We start from the raw sequence: 15919 nt of genomic DNA, 5'->3' as shown, positions 1-15919 counted from the left end.
TTTGGCTTTTGGTTTTTCCAGGCAGGGTTTCTCTATGCAGCCCTGGCTGTCCTGAAACTTGTTCTGTAGACCAGGCTGGCCTTGAACCCATAGATCTACTTTTGCTTCCCGAGTGCTGGGATTTAAAGCGCATGCCACCACCACCCAGCCAGGCTTTGTTTTTGTAATGTTACAAGTTTGGCCAGAGTCAAGAAGGGACAAAAGATGCTAGTGGCAGCTCCCATAGGTGGAAAAGGAGAAAGAATCAGAACCAGAAGACCAGAGTCTGGAACAGAACCTTTCACCCCCCCACCCCCTTCACCAAAGGAGGGGCTGGCTATTCCGAGGTCTTGGTAGAGGTCCTTCCTAGCATGGTAAGGACAAAGTCTCCGCTGCATTTTCCCGGAGGGAAATCTGGGGAAGGGCGTTCCAAAGCGAGCTCCCACCTGGTTCTTTCACCTGGAGTGGGAATGGGGTTGGAGGGGGACACGGTCATCTCAGAGCATATTCTGATGTCATCCCTGCAAGTCCTCTTCTGTAACACACGGTTAACTTGGCTCACGTGTTGGTCCTCTCCTACAGGATATAATACAGTCATTCACCCTCCGTGATTTATTTTTCCTGGGCTGGAGATTGGACTTAGGACCTTGAGCGCTCTAGGAAAATACTCTACCGTTGTGTCACACTGCAAGCCTGGCACCTGCACGATGCAATGCTGATCAAACAGAAGGAATCCCAAGGCCCAATAATTTCTCCAATCTTATCCCTAACCTCTGTGACACTTTCCCCTGTGAAGCAGGTGCTGAGCTGTGACCAAAGGGGCCTCAGAGTTTTGCTTTACTGTCTTGGGGACACTCCCACCTGTGATACTCCTAAGGAGTCCCAACAGAAAGAGCAACGGTTTAAGAAAATAACACCCTTGTATCTTTGGATGTCAGGACACCATGGTCTGTCCCGCACCATCCTGTTGCTAGCTCTATGTCCTGGGGAGCCGGCAGGGTTGGCAATGCAGTTGGTCAGCTCCCTAGAGGGGAAGACTTTGTTATCCCACTCTCTATGCGGGTTGCACAGATACTGCCTTCGCTGTCCCTGCCCTCAGCACAGCTGTGAAGGACACTTAGCCCTCCTCTCGTCCCTTTACGCTTGTTTCATTTCCTTTCGTTCCTTGAACTTGCTGTGTCATTGATGACTTTGGCTTTCCTACGGTCTAGAGCCCTGGGATTACTCCATGTGGTACCAAGGCCTGGCTCCCAGCCCTTCCCTACCCTACCCTGCCTTTTTGGAGGGTATTATGTAGCCCAGACCTGCCTCTAGAGCTTGCAGCCACTCTCCTGCGTCAGCCTCCTGAATGACAGAGTTACAGGGATGACCTCCCCCGCCCCTCCAAGCTGGCTCTCTTCTTGACCCAGAAGAGTCAGGTGTGAGGTCTTAGGAAGAAGAAAAGGCTCTCTCCCCAGTGTCAGGAAAGAGTTTCATAGCCTTGTCCCCTACAGGAACAGAAGCCCATGGGAAATCAATGCAGAGCTGTCCTCAGAAGACCCTAGGGTCACAGCCAGGGTCTGCTCAGAGGGCACCTCAGGAGATCTTCAAAGTACGGCGGCATTGCTCTCCCTACCCCAACAGGAGTACCTCAAGGAGAAAACAGGGTTACTAATTTCTCCAGGAACGGGCAGGGCAGGGGTCGAGTTCCCAAGTGCCCTCGCGGTGGGGAACCTCCTAGTCTGGCTGCCAGCTGCCTTGCCCTAGGGGCTTTCTCTCCTGTGACCTTTATCAGTTTGTGGATTATTAACTTGGCTGGGGCCCTGCTTTAAACCCACAGGAACTGTGGCCGGCTGAGTCTGGAAATTCAGAATATTTTCCCACTGGACAGGAACCCCTGGCTTGAGGGTGGGCAGGGCTTCAAGCAGGGGCCCGGGCCTGGTCAGGGACGAAGCTGAAATACAGACTTCCAGGACCCACACTGGGCAAATGAGATTATAAAGGCCTGGGTGTTCCAGCATCTCCCCTCCCCCTGCTCCATACCCGTTCCCATGAGTGGAGTGAGTTCAACACTGAAGGCAGGGAATCACTTATACAAACCATACAGATGAGGGTAGAAGGCATTGTTTACCCATGAGGCATCCATAGCCTTCCACGATGCAAAACGCCGAGCTAGACACTTTACTGAGGCTAGCTGTTCTGCCTACCACCTCTAATTAACCTGGACCTCAGCCCACCAGTCTTGGATCTGAGGCAGGGCTGAGTTCCTCAGCCCCAACTTTGCAGTCCTCAGATAAGCTAGAGAACTCTGCCAACCCTCCTGTCTGTCCAGTGTGACTTCACAGAATGGCCACCTGGAGAGAGAAGTCGGCTTGACTCAAGCCTTGCCCAGTCTGAAGAAGTGACAGGGATGGGCCTGAGAAGCAAGGGTTGCCGATGGGGTCGGGGAAGGGGTGGTATTTAAAGCAGGATTTTGGTCTCTGAAAGACATGGGCTTTCCCCATCCCCAGGAGACCTTCAGTCTGTTTTAGAACCCTTCCAGTGTCACGGAGAAGGTCACTATCAGGAATTTCTAGGCAGGTGCGGCAGATGGATTCAGACATAGGGTTTGGAAGCAGGTGGGCCACCGACTTTCATTCTTAACGCATGGGACCATGCTGAGAGCCACCCCCTCCGCACTTCTGCCCTGGGAACAATGACCCTGGCACCCTTGTGCCTCTATCCCCAACCCCAGATTACTGCAAACTGAACTTTGACCCCTGCACAGCAGTACATAGAGTCTAACTTTATTGGCAGCAAGCCTGGGCCGGCGGGCGCTACCTATGCCTCAGGATACTGCTTGAGTGTGAGCGAGGCTCCACTGCTGACCATGACCGCGGGGTACAGGGGTTCGAGGAAGGAGGTGAGGAAGCGGTAGAGGAGGTTCACGTCGCCCGCCACGCTGTAGAAGGACAGGCAGCCAGTCCTGAAGTCCAGCGCCACGCCGAGCGTGTGGTGGTAGGATCCGTGTAGCACCGTCTGTGTGTTGTTGTGCCACACAGAGAACTTGAGCGAATCCCACTCCAGACACCATGAGTAGGGGTTGCGGCCCAGCAGGTAGACGATGTTGCGACGGGGGCGACCGCTCAGCGGAGGGCTGCGACGGTAGGTGACTCCCAGGCACATCCACGAGTTGGACACCTCAGCCTCCCAGTAGTGACAGCCTTCGGACAGGCCTGGGCAGCACAGAACCTGGGGCCACTGCTTGAAGCCCGGTAACGGGCTGTTGGTGGTCGAGGGCTCCAGAAGGATGCCCAAGTTCAACACCGAGTGTGTTTCCTTGAACAAGAACAGCTCTTCGCTGGCCGTGCAGGGGTCAAAGTTCAGGTTGCAGTAATCTGGGGTTGGAGAAGAGGCACAAGGGAGCCAGGGTCATTGTTCCTAGAGCAGGGCGCTGGCTAAGAGCAGGTTTTTGCAACGATGTTTGCAAAGATCTCACTGGATGCTTCTACCCCAGGTTCTTAGAAGCCATATGTATCCTCTGTACCTACTGGTTTATTTTCATTGACTTTATTTTTGTTGAGCCCAGGTTAACCTAGGCTGACCTTGAACTTGTGGCAACCATCCAGTCTCAGCCTCTCAATTGCTAGATTACCACACCTGGCTCTACCTACTTCTTAAAATAGCGGAGCCCTGGCAGGGCTGCACCAGACAGCCTGGACTTTTGTGGAAGGGCTGGGGAATAGGGGACCCCTTCCTCCTTCCCCCCAGATCCTAACACAATCAATCACCTTTCTTATTTATTCAGGACAAGTTTGAATGAGACTTGGGGAGAGTGAAGGGTTCCTGGCTGAGGTGAACCAGAGGTCAAAAATGTTCCACATCTGACTCTCAGTATCTCCGAAGCCTTGGGAACTGGTCCTAGAGCCAAGGCCAGGGAGAGGGCTAACTGCGGAAGTTGGCAGTCATCCAGATAAGGGCAAAAGCTACTGCACCCAAGGTCCTGAGAGCCATGGAAGAGCCGTCTCTGAAGTAGGAAGGGACAGGGGGCTCCCCCTCTCCCTAACAGCCTCTGGAACCCAGGCTAAGTCTCTCTGGGGTCCCCAGTCTGCAGTGAGAGACCAGGAAAGTGAATAAGTAGTGCCCTGGAGGCCAGAATGCAGGGGAGGCAGGAAGTCCAGACACCTAGGCTTCCTCCCTCCTCTCCTCCCCCAGGGTTGGCCTCTGGTTTGAGAACTCACTCTGGAGCAGTGTCTTTCTCTCCACAGTTCCGGGCAGCACCTCATAGGAGCTCATCCTGATTCCTGGAGGGATGGACAAGCTTTGCTGAGGCCACTCTTACAGCCCAGCCTCCTTCCAGACAGAGGCTTGGCCCATCCCGGAGCCCATGTGACCTGGGAAGGGTGGTACACAGGCAGGTGGGGCGCCACAACCACTAGAGGTGAGGAGGGCCCACTCCCAAGTTACAGACTCCAGACCTCGCAGAGACTGACCCTTCAAGAGAAGCTGGTTGATAAAGCTAAGCCCTATGTCCATCAGCCTGATCCGGAGCTGCGACAGGGTCTCTGGCAGCTGAAGGAAGCTCTGTGTCTCCTCACAGTTGGTGCCTAGCAAGGGTTCCACGCAGGCAGGGAAGTGCTTCAGTTTGGGGAACTCCTGGTATGCAGAGATGGGCAGCTAGTAACCCCTTAGCCGGGGGTCAGGCACCTGCCAGGGGCACCCACCTCCATGGGCAAGGGGAAGGAAAAATCCCATTTTCAGATGTGAGCATTTCTCTCCTAGTTGTTTGGATAGCTTAGGTTAGGGTTCCAATGGTAGCCTGGCTGCTTTAGAAAACAACAGGAGGGTTTGAGTCGAGCCTTTAATCATAAAGGTCATTGCTAAGTCCATCCTGTTGTCCAGAGAGGTAAGCAATTGGCCCAGGGAGCCAGGTGTGGTGGTGCACAACTTTAATCCCAGCACTTGGGAGGCAGGTGGATTTCTGAGTTCGAGGCCAGCCTGGTCTACAGAGTTCCAGGACAGTCAGGGCTACACAGAGAAACCCTGTCTTGGAAAACCAAAAAAAAAAAAAAAAAAAAAGGAAATCTGTCTAGGGGTATAAGGGCAGTTGAAGTAAGGAGGTCGGTGGTAGGAGGTCCCTGGGCATAGAGAAAGTCACTGCCATTTTCTGGTCAGCCACTGTGCCTTGGCTTCCCACCCCCACCCTTCAGTAGCACCAGGAACATGGCTGAAGAGGAATATAGGTTTCAACACATAGACTGCCTTTGCCTCACTCCTGCCTGTGGTTTGGGGGGGAGACTGAATTACACACTCAGAATCCCAGGGCACTGCTCCATCCTTTCCTGAGGAAAAAGAAGGGATAGCTGATCTCTGCAGGCAGTACAAAAAAAGCAGCAGGTGCCGATGAGAGTCTAACTGGGGCTCTCAGTTGGAGAGTGGGCAAGGTGATGCAGGCCCTGATTTCTTTGTCCCAGGCCTGGTACATCTCTTTTTCTCTCTCTGGAGGGGGGCTCTTGCCTGTAGGAATTGCTCATCACTCCTGTTGGCGAGCAGGCTGTGGAGCCAGACGCTGTCCCCCTCCAACTTGAGCAGCCGGTTGTGGCTTTGCTGGATAGAGTTGCCCAGCTTTCCTAGGGCGGCCGCCTCCTCCTTCTCCACAAAATCCAAGACCTTCATCTGCAGCTGTTTAATCTCATGGAGGATCTCTGAGAAGCAGGTGTCCACCTCGTCTCGCATGGTCTGAATCAGTTTCTGAGGTAGATGTGCAGGGAGGGAGGCATCCCTGGACCCTACTCCTGTACTCCACTATACTGGTCCAAAGATATCTCAAGCATCCTGTTTCTGCCCACTGCTCTTCCTCCCCGTAATCCCGTGGCTTCTGGGAGGTCCCAGGGGCCCCGTGGAAGATGCCGGGATAAGCCTGGGTGGAGGCAGTGGTAGCTCGCCTTACCGAGAGAAAACTCACTCGTCCCTGGTGTTTCTGACTGTCAGAGGCAATGATCAGCATCTGGTTCTCCACATTGGCCTGAATCTTCCGAACTTCCACCTGGAAGGGGCGGGGCAGAAGTGAGTGAGCGCCCTGACTCAGAGGGTGGTTTGGAGAGATCTGACTGCCAATTCACAGGCTTTAGTGAACCCAAGACCAGGGTAGAAGAGCAAGTGTATCTCCTTTTGTCTTTTCTTTTCCTTCTTTTCTTTTTAAAGATTTATTTAATTTATATGAATACACTGTAGCTGTCTTCAGACACCAGAAGAGGGCATCAGATCCCATTACAGATGGTTGTGAGCCACCATGTCCTTGCTTGGAATTGAACTCAGGACCTCTATAAGAGCAGTCAGTGCTCTTAACTGCTGAGCCATCTCTCCAGCCCCTTTCCTTTCCTTTCCCTTCCTTTCCCTTTCCCTTTCCCTTTCCCTTTCCCTTTCCCTTTCCCTTTCCCTTTCTTCCTTTCTTCCTTTTTCTTCCTTTCTTCCTTTCTTCCTTTCTTCCTTTCTTCCTTTCTTTCTTTCTTTTTTTGAGACACTGTTTCTCTGTGGAACATTCCTGGCTAGCCTGGAACTGGCTTTGTAGACCAGGCTGGCCTCTAACTCAGAGATCTGCCTGCCTCTGCATCCCAAGTGCTGGGATTAAAGGTGTGTGCCATTATGCCTGGCTGTTTTGTTCTGTCACTGCCTGAGATTCTGGCTCCTCTTTCCTAGGAATCAGGATAGCAAGGTTATCTAATGTACTTGATGGACTAACTGAAATATAATGAGCTCAGCCAGGCAGTGGGGCACACACCTTTAATGCCAGCACTCGGGAGGTAGAAGCAAGTGGATCTCTGTGAGTTCGAGACCAGCCTAGACTACAGGGTGAGTTTCAGGACAGCCAGGGCTACACCAAAAACCTTGTCTTGAAAATGTATGTGGGTATGAATATACATATATATATATAGTGTATGTTTTGCCTGTATGTATGTAGATGCACACATGTGTGCCTGGTTCAGATCTCCTGGAACTGGAGTTACAGAAGTGGTGCTAGGAACTGAGTCCAGACCCTCTGCAGGAACAGTGCTTTTTAACTTCTGAGCCATCTCTCCAGCTCTCTCTTCCTTATTTTCTGAGACAGGCTCTCTCACTGAACCTAGAACTCACTGCTTCCGCTAGACTAGGCTGGCAGCAAGTCCCGGGGATCCTCTTGGCTCTACCTCCCCAGTGCCAGGATTAGAGTGTGCAAGCACGGTGCCTGGCTGGCTGGGTTGTTTTGTTTTGTTCTGTTTTTTCGAGACAGGGTTTCTCTGTGTAGCCCTGGCTGTCCTGAAACTCACTTTGTAGACCAGGCTGGCCTCAAACTCTGAAATCCGCTTGCCTCTGCCTCCCGAGTGCTGGGATCAAAGGCGTGCACCACCACCGCCCAGCCTGGCTGGCTGTTTTAACTTGGGGGTTAAACTCAGGTTCTTGTGCCATAGAATCAAGCACTTTACTTACTGAGCAACCTCCTAAACCTGTTTGTTTGTTTGTTTGTTTGTTTTTAATGTGGGGGGAAGGAGGAGCAAGTTTATGTAGCCGAGATGACCTTGAACTTGGGGTCCTCTTGCCTAAGCTATTTACTGCTAATGCTCCAGGCACATACCACTATGCCCAGTTTTGGCTTTGTTTTATTTTATTGTAATTTTTTTTTTAATGTCTTTGCCTAGATGTAATGTCTGTGTACCCTGTGCGTGCCGGTGGAGACCAGAAAAGTGTTTTGGATCCCTTACGGCTAGAGTTGTGAGCCACATAACTGAACCCAGGTTTCTTAATGACCGAGCCATTCTCCAGGCCCTTGTCCTGTTTTTGAAATGAGGGTCCGCTATGTAGCCCTTCAGCTTGAAACTAGCTATGTAGACCAGGCTAGGCTTGAACCCAAAGCCATCTCCCTGCTTCGCGTCCCAAATGTTGGAAACAGACTCACTACAGGGGCATGCACATTATGTTTAAGCCTAGATAGCCTGGAAATCCTATTTTAAAAGAATGCTTCTTTTTGTTTTCATAATAACCTGTTGCTATACAACCATTGAGGCTAATTTCTCAGAAGCCATGCCTTCCTCTGAGGCCTGCCACACAAGCGCTTGGATCCGGGAGCGATGCTTAATGAAGGGTTGTGAAGGACTGTGGTGAGCTACACATGGTGATGGGCAGGGAGGACTGTTTTAAACAAAACCAAGAAAAGGAATTTAAAAATTAGAAAGCAGCCCGGCAGTGGTGGCGCACGCCTTTAATCTTAGCACTTGGGAGGCAGAGGCAGGTGAATTTCTGAGATTGAGGCCAGCCTGGTCTACAGAGTGAGTTCCAGGACAGCCAGGGCTACACAGAGGAACCCTGTCTCGAAAAAAAAAAACAAAACAAAACAAAATTTTTTTTTGTCTCTTATTTTATGTGTATGGATGTTTTGCATACTCCCAGGGAACTGGAGTTACAGTTGTGAGCTAACATGTGGGTGGTGGGAGTCAAAGCCGGGGTCCTCTGGTTTGTGCTCCTAGCTGCTGAGCCATCTCTCCAGCTACTGTCTTCTGCGGCTTCTTGGGAGGAGAAAGGCGCAGGTGCGTCCTGCACAGGTGTTTCCTGGATGCATCTCTAAGGGAGACTTGTAAACAATCTTTCCTACCCATAACAACACATCATTCACTATTCATAGAGACTTCTGACCAGCAGTTCTGCAGCCTTCCTTATTAACTTACCAATGCTTTCTTGTGCCATAACATAACCCATCACGCTAGCAGCTGCCTAACTTCAAAAAAGTATTATTATTGTAGGGGCGTGTGGGCACCAATAGACAGCTTTGAGGAGTTGGGTCTCGGCCTGGAGAGATGGCTCAGTGATTAAGAGCATTGACTGCTCTTCTGAAGGTCTTGAGTTCAATTTCCAGCAACCATATGATGGCTCACAACCATCTGTACAGCTACAGTGTACTCTCATATACATAAAAAAAATAAATCTTAAAAGCTCGCTATGCAGCTCTGACTATCCTGAAACTCACTACATAGCCAAGGCTGGCCTCAAACTCACAACCATCTGCTTCTGCTTTCCACAGGCTGGGATTAAAGACGCGCGCGTCACCACGCCCCACTTTCCTTCCACTTAAATGTAGATTCTGAGGATGGAACTTAGGGTAGAAAGCATCCATTTATCTCGCCGGCCCTGCCTAAGCATCTTTTCAGACAGGTTCTCCTCTCAAACTCCTGCCTTTCCATATTAGGTGCCAGAAAAACCTGGCTTCAGCTGTGTTCATCCCCACCCCCCGAAATGTGACAGATTCTCAGAGCCTGGAGCACGCCCTTTCCTCAGCCCACCTCACCTCTTTGCGGGCCCGTTCATCCTCCAGGGGGGTGGTGTCATGGTTCTTGTGCTCCTCCAATAGGCAGGCTCCGCACACGCAGCTGCCCTCCGTGCGGCAATACAGCTGCCGGAGCTTGCGATGCTTGCGGCACAAGCGGTTCGTGAGGTCCCACACTGGGTCCAACAGCTGGTGGTCCTGGAACAGCTGGTCCTCAAAGTGGCTGCGCAGATGTTTCTCACACAAGGAAGCCACACACTGCAGGCATGACTTGGCTGCCCTCAGCTTCTGCGGAGAGCAAAAGTCACAGGGCACATCTGTGGGGCCAGCCAGGCCCCACAAGGACCCTGAGGTCTGGCTCTTGGCCTGGGTGAAGCAAGCCACCATCTCCCCGAGGATGACGTTCTTGCAGAGGCGGGGCCTGCTGGAGAAGGCCTCTCTGCACTGGGGGCAATAGTAAGTCTCTCCAATGGCAGCCTGGTGGTCCCAGAAATTCTGAAGGCAAGTCATACAGAAGTTATGGCCGCAGGCGGTAGTGACTGGGTTGCAGAACACCTCCAGGCAAATGGGACAGAGGACTTGGTCTTCCAACATGTGCTGACTGCTGTTGCTGCCCATCAGGAGATGGAGCGGGGTTCTGGAGGGCTGGGAAGAGAGCTGTGAGGGGGGTTTGTCCTGGGCTGATCCTGAGAAGACAGAGAAAAATCCGGGCATGGCAGGGGGCCAGGGCATGGCCCTTTACCCCAGGGACATGGTCTTGCACATCAGGGGCATGTTCTTTATGTCATAGGCATACTCCTTTTTACATCTTTCTTTTGGAAGCAGATGTCTGACCATAGGGAACCAGGACTGCATAGGCAGCCAACCCCCATGTGGGTGGGCACTGAGCATCTTACTTCCTGGTCTCAGCCCCAGTTGTGGGGGAGGTGGTGAAAGGCAGAAGGAAGGACAAGATGCTCTGGGGGAGAGGCCACTCCCTTGGCACTTAGGAGGGAAGGTCAGGAGCTTGAACTCACTTGAGATCTTCTGCATGTCCATGAGAGCCAGATATTTTGTTGCCCTGTGCCAAGAAGGAAAAGACCCACAGAGACTCAGGTACCAGGACCTACGGCAGCCTCCCTCACCAGCTCTGAGGGCGTCCCGCATCCTCTTGTGCCTACCTGTGGACCGATGATTGCCGTCTTCTCTCCTTTCTCTGTGGCCGCTGTTTCATGGTCTCTCTGTCCAGATGCCCTTTCCTTGAGGATAAGGCAAGTTTTGCTGATGTCATAATTCAGGTGCGGCCAGTCCCTGCATCCTGCCTGTGATGTCATCAGGACACAGGTGTCCCATGGGGCAGACTACAGTGCTATGCAGTACCAACACACTCTACTCCTCCATGTATGGGTTCTCACCTCCAGCATCTATGTCTCTCGCGGCTGAGAAGCTGCTAGCACCTAGGGCCGCTTACAATTGATGTTCATATTTCTGACCAGAGAGGGAAAACGGCCAATGAGCAGCAGGAAGATCTGGGCTAACTAATGACCCAAGCATCATACATCATTCTGGTATTCTTCCTCCTCCTCCTCTCCTTTTCTTCAAAGATCTATTTATTTCTACTATGCATGTTTTGTCTGTCCATTAGAGTATGTGCACCACGTGCATGCAGTTCCTGAGGAGGCCAGAAGATGGCATCAGATCCCCTGGAGCTGGAGTTACAGATGGCTATGAGTCCCTGTGTGAGTGTTTGGACTGGAACCTAGGTCCTTTGCAAAAGCATCAAATGCTTTTTTTTGTTTGTTTGTTTTGTTTTGTTTTTGTTTTTGTTTTTGTTTTTGGTCGAGACAGGGTTTCTCTGTGTAGCCCTGGCTGTCCTGGAACTCACTCTGTAGACCGGGCTGGCCTCGAACTCAGAAATCCGCCTGCCTCTGCCTCCCAAGTGCTGAGCTTAGAGGCGTGCGGCACTACGGCCCAGCACACCAAATGCTCTTAATCCATCTCTCCAGTATTTCCCTTTCCTTCTCTTCCTCCTCCTCCTTCTCCATGCAGGTGATCAAAGCCAGGGCCTTACACACAGGAGGCAAACGCTGTACCGCTGAGTTACATCCCCAGGGTAGCCCAGAGCATAGTCTTTTGGGAGATTCTATCTGTTGCTGTTACTTTGTTTCTAACCCTTAGAAAGAGAAGTCAGGGATTGGGAAGCTGGTGAGTCACCATTGCTCTGATTTAGTGGCTTGTGGCTTACTTCCTGTCCTTCTGAACCCCACAGAAAAAAGCTTCTAAAAAGCTTCAGGCTGTCAGGTCAATCTGCTTCAAAAGACTAGCCTGACTCCTCCTCTTGATCTTGTTGTGGGGATCGGAGGAGGCATCTTCCACTGACTACAGTGTCTGCTGCAAGCTCTTTGTGGAAAGCTTGTGTGAGAGTAATGGAGTTCCTTTTCTCTTTTTCTTTTTTAAGATTTATTTATTTATTATATGTAAGTACACTGTAGCTGTCTTCAGACACACCCGAAGAGGGAGTCAGATCTCGTTACAGATGGTTGTGAGCCACCATGTGGTTGCTGGGATTTGAACTCAGGAACTTCAGAAGAGCAGTCAGGTGCTCTTACCTGCTGAGCCATCTCACCAGTCCCTGGAGTTCCTTTTCTTTGAGGTTCTGAGCATCAAACCCAGGGTACTAAAACCCAGCTTTTCACCCTCTGGATATTGAAAAGTTTCTGGACTCCCACCTGTCAAAAATTAATCTAAAATCAAATGCGGAGTGTGTCCAGGGTGTGTAGCATCAGCAATAGCGACCTCACCGCTGTCCGAACATACCATGTGCAGTTTGCCTGCTGCACAGAGCCACACCACATAAACACAAACGAGGCCTCCTGCCTCTGCTCCGGCTGGAGACTGGTATATGTTGGGAACTGCTGCAGTGTTTAGACTGTACATATGACGTTGTTCTGCTCTTATGGAAACATAATGGTTTAATTACAAAAATACAAAGTTTTAACTACTGCATTCGTCATTGTGTATCAAATCAGGATTCCGCTAGAGCCTGATGTTGAGGTTTGAAACTGTGATCTTGTGTGCCCTGGGCAAGCCCTGGTCAGCTGAGCTTTCTCCTCAGTGGGTTACTTAAGCTGCCTAGACTGGCCTTGAGCTTGTTGCTTATCTAAAGATGACCTTAATCCATGATCCTTCTGCCTTAGCCTCCCAAATACATGGGATTAAAAGTATGCCCGGCTCCCCCATCCCCTACCCCATAGTTTGTCTCCCTGTGCTCTCTGGTCGGATCGTCCTGCCTTAGTTTGGCCTGGACAGACTTGTCAGCTTTAAGGCCTTTTGTTTTCCAAGGGGATTAAAAAATTAAACTGCATCGATTTTCATGTGTATAAACATTTTGCCTGCATGTGTATATGTATGTTTGTATATGTACTGTGTGTATGTATGTATGTGGTGTGGGTGTGTGTGTGTGTGTGTGTGTGTGTGTTACCTAGAGGGAGCAAAAGCCATCAGATCCCCTGGAACTGGAGTTAAAGCTAGTGTAAGCTGCCTTGGGGCTGGGAATCGAACCTGAGTCCTCTGGAAGAGCAGTCAGTGCTCTTAACTGCTGAGCCATCTCTCTAACCCCAGCTTTAGGTTTTTGTTTGTTCCTTTTGCCATTTCAAACTCTGCAAGAGGAGGCTGAAGACAGAAGGATCTCAGGTTCCAAATGAAATCCTGCCAATGGGGAAAAGTCAGCACTCACTACAAATTTCTTTTATATATATGTGTGTGTGTGTGTGTCGGGTGTTTCGTCTGCATGTATGTCTGTGTGCCACGTGCCTGTGGAGGCCGGAAGTGGGTGTCAGAATCCCTGGAACTAGAATTACAGGTGGTTGTCAGGCACCGTGTGGGTGTTGGAAATCAAGCACAGCCCACTGGAAGAGCAGCCAATGCTCTTAACTGCTGAGCCATCTCTCCAGTCCCCATTATAGATTTTTAAAGAGCAAAGGCAACAAACAAAAATCAAGGGCTGGAGACATGACTCAGCAGTTAGTGTTGGAGACATGACACAGCAGTTAAGGCTGGAGAGATGGCTCAGCAGTTAAGGCTGGAGAGATGGCTCAGTAGTTAAGGCTGGGGATATGACTTGGCAGTTAAAAACATTGGATGCTCTTCCAGAGGACCTGGGTTGGCTCTTTGTACCCTCACATCTGGATAGAACTCTAGTTCCAGAGGATTTGAGTCCTGCTTTCCCTGGCACCAGGCATGTACAGGGTGCACAGATAAACAGACAGGCAAAACTTCCATGCACATAAAATTATGTGTATCTCAGTTTCTAAGAACTTCTGAGGCTGGAGCAACGGCTCAGAGATTTAGAGGCCATATTGCTCTTGCAGAGGACCTAGGACTGGTTCCTGGCCCCCAAATCAGGCCACTCACCAACTGTCTGTCCGTAACTCCAATGGCAAGGATTCAGCAACTCTCTGACATCCTCATACACAGACACGCATGAGTGTGTGCACACACACACTTCAACAGAGCATGGAGCCTTTAATCCCAGCACCCAGGAGGCAGGTGCAGGCATATCTCTGAGTTCTAGGACAGCATGGGCTACATAAACCTTAAAGTAATTTAAAAGATTCAAGGGGATAGAAATGCATGTACAAGTACTTAGCCAGTATGTGTGAGGGTCTCATTTTCTCATTACCATGGAAAAAGAGAAAAAAAAAAAAACAAAAAACAAAAAACATGTTCAGGCTTTCAGGAAGCATCTCTCATACACTGCTGTATTGTTCTTATGGCTAGGCTGTAAGAGGCCCACTGTGGCTGGCTGGCTCTGTCTAGGTCATGGTCATTGTGCATTGAGCACGGTAAGGGAGAAGAGGGTAAGGTTCATTTGAATCTGAGGACCTGGATTAAATTCCTAACACCCACATTAGGCTGCTCATAACTCCCTGTAACTCCGGGGGATTCCAATTCCCTCTTCAGCCACTGCGGGCACAGAGCACACACGGTGCACAGACAGATATGTGGATATGTGAGTGTGTGTGTGTGTGTGTGTGTGTGTGTGTGTGTGTGTGTGTGTGTGCAAAAAATTAAAAAACAAAACAAAAAAGGCCAGGGGAACAGGGAGTCCGAGGCACCTTAGTCCAGCAGAGCCCAAGCATCTCCAGCCCTGGCAAAGACCTCACATCCTTTTCGGCCTCTCTCTGTCTCAGCCTCGCTGCCCGAGGATCTCACCCCACAGCAGAGGCTTTTACCAGTGGCTCTGACCCTGCACACGTGGGCCTCCAGCGTCTCTCTCTATATCCGTGGGAGCTAAGGAAAGTTTTGTTAGTCCTGTGTTAGAGTCTACAGGCTCCGGCTAGAAACTGGGGCTCTCACTACAGGGTGTGTCGCTGAGATTCCATCTCTTGGACTGAGACCTTGTTTGCTAGACCAAGTGTAAGCATACATAGCCCCCCTCCCTGTAACAGCCGCTGTTTTCAGAATGAATCTGGTCAGGATCAACTGGTCCTTGGTTATCAGTACCTCCGCATCGCATCACTGCCTGTTTAAATCCCCACACTGAGTGCCTCCCGGCTCTGCAGATGGTTTGCTCTTCCCGCTGGGAGCCGGACGTGGTCCCAGCACAGTGGCTGCTCCATCGCTTTGCATGCGCTTGCCAGCGCGCAGCTTACTGTTTGTTTTCCATTCCCGAACACTTCTCCGGGCTCCTGTTGCTGCCTCCTCCTTTTTCTTACAGGTTTCTATCCTCTCAGAATTTCATCCTGGGGAGCCAAACACGCATCTCCCTCGATAGCGCCAGTCTGTGGGGTAGGGCTGGTGTCCGGGTTGAGGATTTCAAACCCTCCCGGCTTGAGAGGCTGTGAACTGCAGCCAGACCCAGGGCACATGGCGTGCCCCCTATCACAGTGCAGAGAAATGAGAATTGCATCCACGGTTCCAGGACCCTTTAACGACTGATTCAGGGCTGTTCATGAGCCAGCACTCAGCTAACCTCCACGGAAGGTTTGGTTGTGTGACTAACCAGGAATTTGGGGACTAAATCCTGAAAAAAACAAACAAAAACCGCAGTGCCCGCTCCATTTCCTCCCCGCTTCCTGCGGGTGCACAGAAGAACCTCGACCTCCCCGGTCTTAAGAAAGTTCTGTGTGGGGCCTGGTGAGATGGGGAAGGGATGGGGGCGAGGCGGGCTGGTGCAGCGGGTGCAGGGCCTTGCAGCCCAGCCTCCTGATGACCTGAGGTTGATCCCTGGAACCTTCATGTTGGAAGGAGAGAGCTGACTCCTGCATGTCCTGTGACCTCACATGAGTACCCAGGCATGAGTGCTCCTCCTCCAAACAACACTGTCATATAAACAAGTGTCAATCTGATAGTCTCCAAAGGCTGTATTTATTTATTTATTTTTTATCAAAGGCAGGAGTTTGCTTGGATTTTTTTTAGTGACATGGGTTCATGTAGCCCAGGCTGGCCTCAAACCTTCTATACAGGGGACACTGGCTTTGATCTCTTTGGAAAGAGAGGCAGAAGGAAAGAGAGGCAGGAGCAATATCACAGCTATAAAAAATAAAACTTGTGCAGTATTTGGGCCTGGGGATAGAGCTCCACCAGGAGACACTTGCCTAGCACGCGGGAAGCCCTGAGCACAAGCCTGTCAGTCATCTCTGCACTTGTGAAATGGAAGCAGGAGCTGCTTCTGGGGTCGCTCAAGGTCATTGTCAGTGACACAGT

General features: G+C 50.9%; 1 protein-coding gene and 1 non-coding gene across 2 annotated transcripts; one reads left to right on the top strand and one right to left on the bottom strand.

The window, feature by feature from the left end:
- Positions 1 to 2730: 2730 nt before the first annotated feature.
- Positions 2731 to 10454, bottom strand: Trim80 (tripartite motif-containing 80). Its single transcript, NM_001033775.3, has 8 exons — positions 10393 to 10454; positions 10249 to 10292; positions 9254 to 9918; positions 5888 to 5983; positions 5455 to 5688; positions 4431 to 4593; positions 4179 to 4241; positions 2731 to 3335 (listed from the first exon to the last, which is right to left on the bottom strand). The coding sequence occupies exons 1-8, from the start codon at positions 10443 to 10445 to the stop codon at positions 2779 to 2781; spliced, it is 1875 nt and encodes a 624-aa protein (NP_001028947.1). The 5' UTR covers positions 10446 to 10454; the 3' UTR covers positions 2731 to 2778.
- Mir3968 (microRNA 3968) lies at positions 2939 to 3038 on the top strand. The gene has a single exon (NR_039549.1). It is a non-coding gene; the product is annotated as a microRNA 3968 (primary transcript).
- Positions 10455 to 15919: the final 5465 nt, after the last annotated feature.

This window comes from Mus musculus, chromosome 11 (assembly GCF_000001635.26).
Source record: "Mus musculus strain C57BL/6J chromosome 11, GRCm38.p6 C57BL/6J".
Classification (NCBI taxonomy): domain Eukaryota; kingdom Metazoa; phylum Chordata; class Mammalia; order Rodentia; family Muridae; genus Mus; species Mus musculus.
Note: the sequence above shows the minus strand (reverse complement) of the source record. Positions and strands in the feature narration are given on the sequence as shown.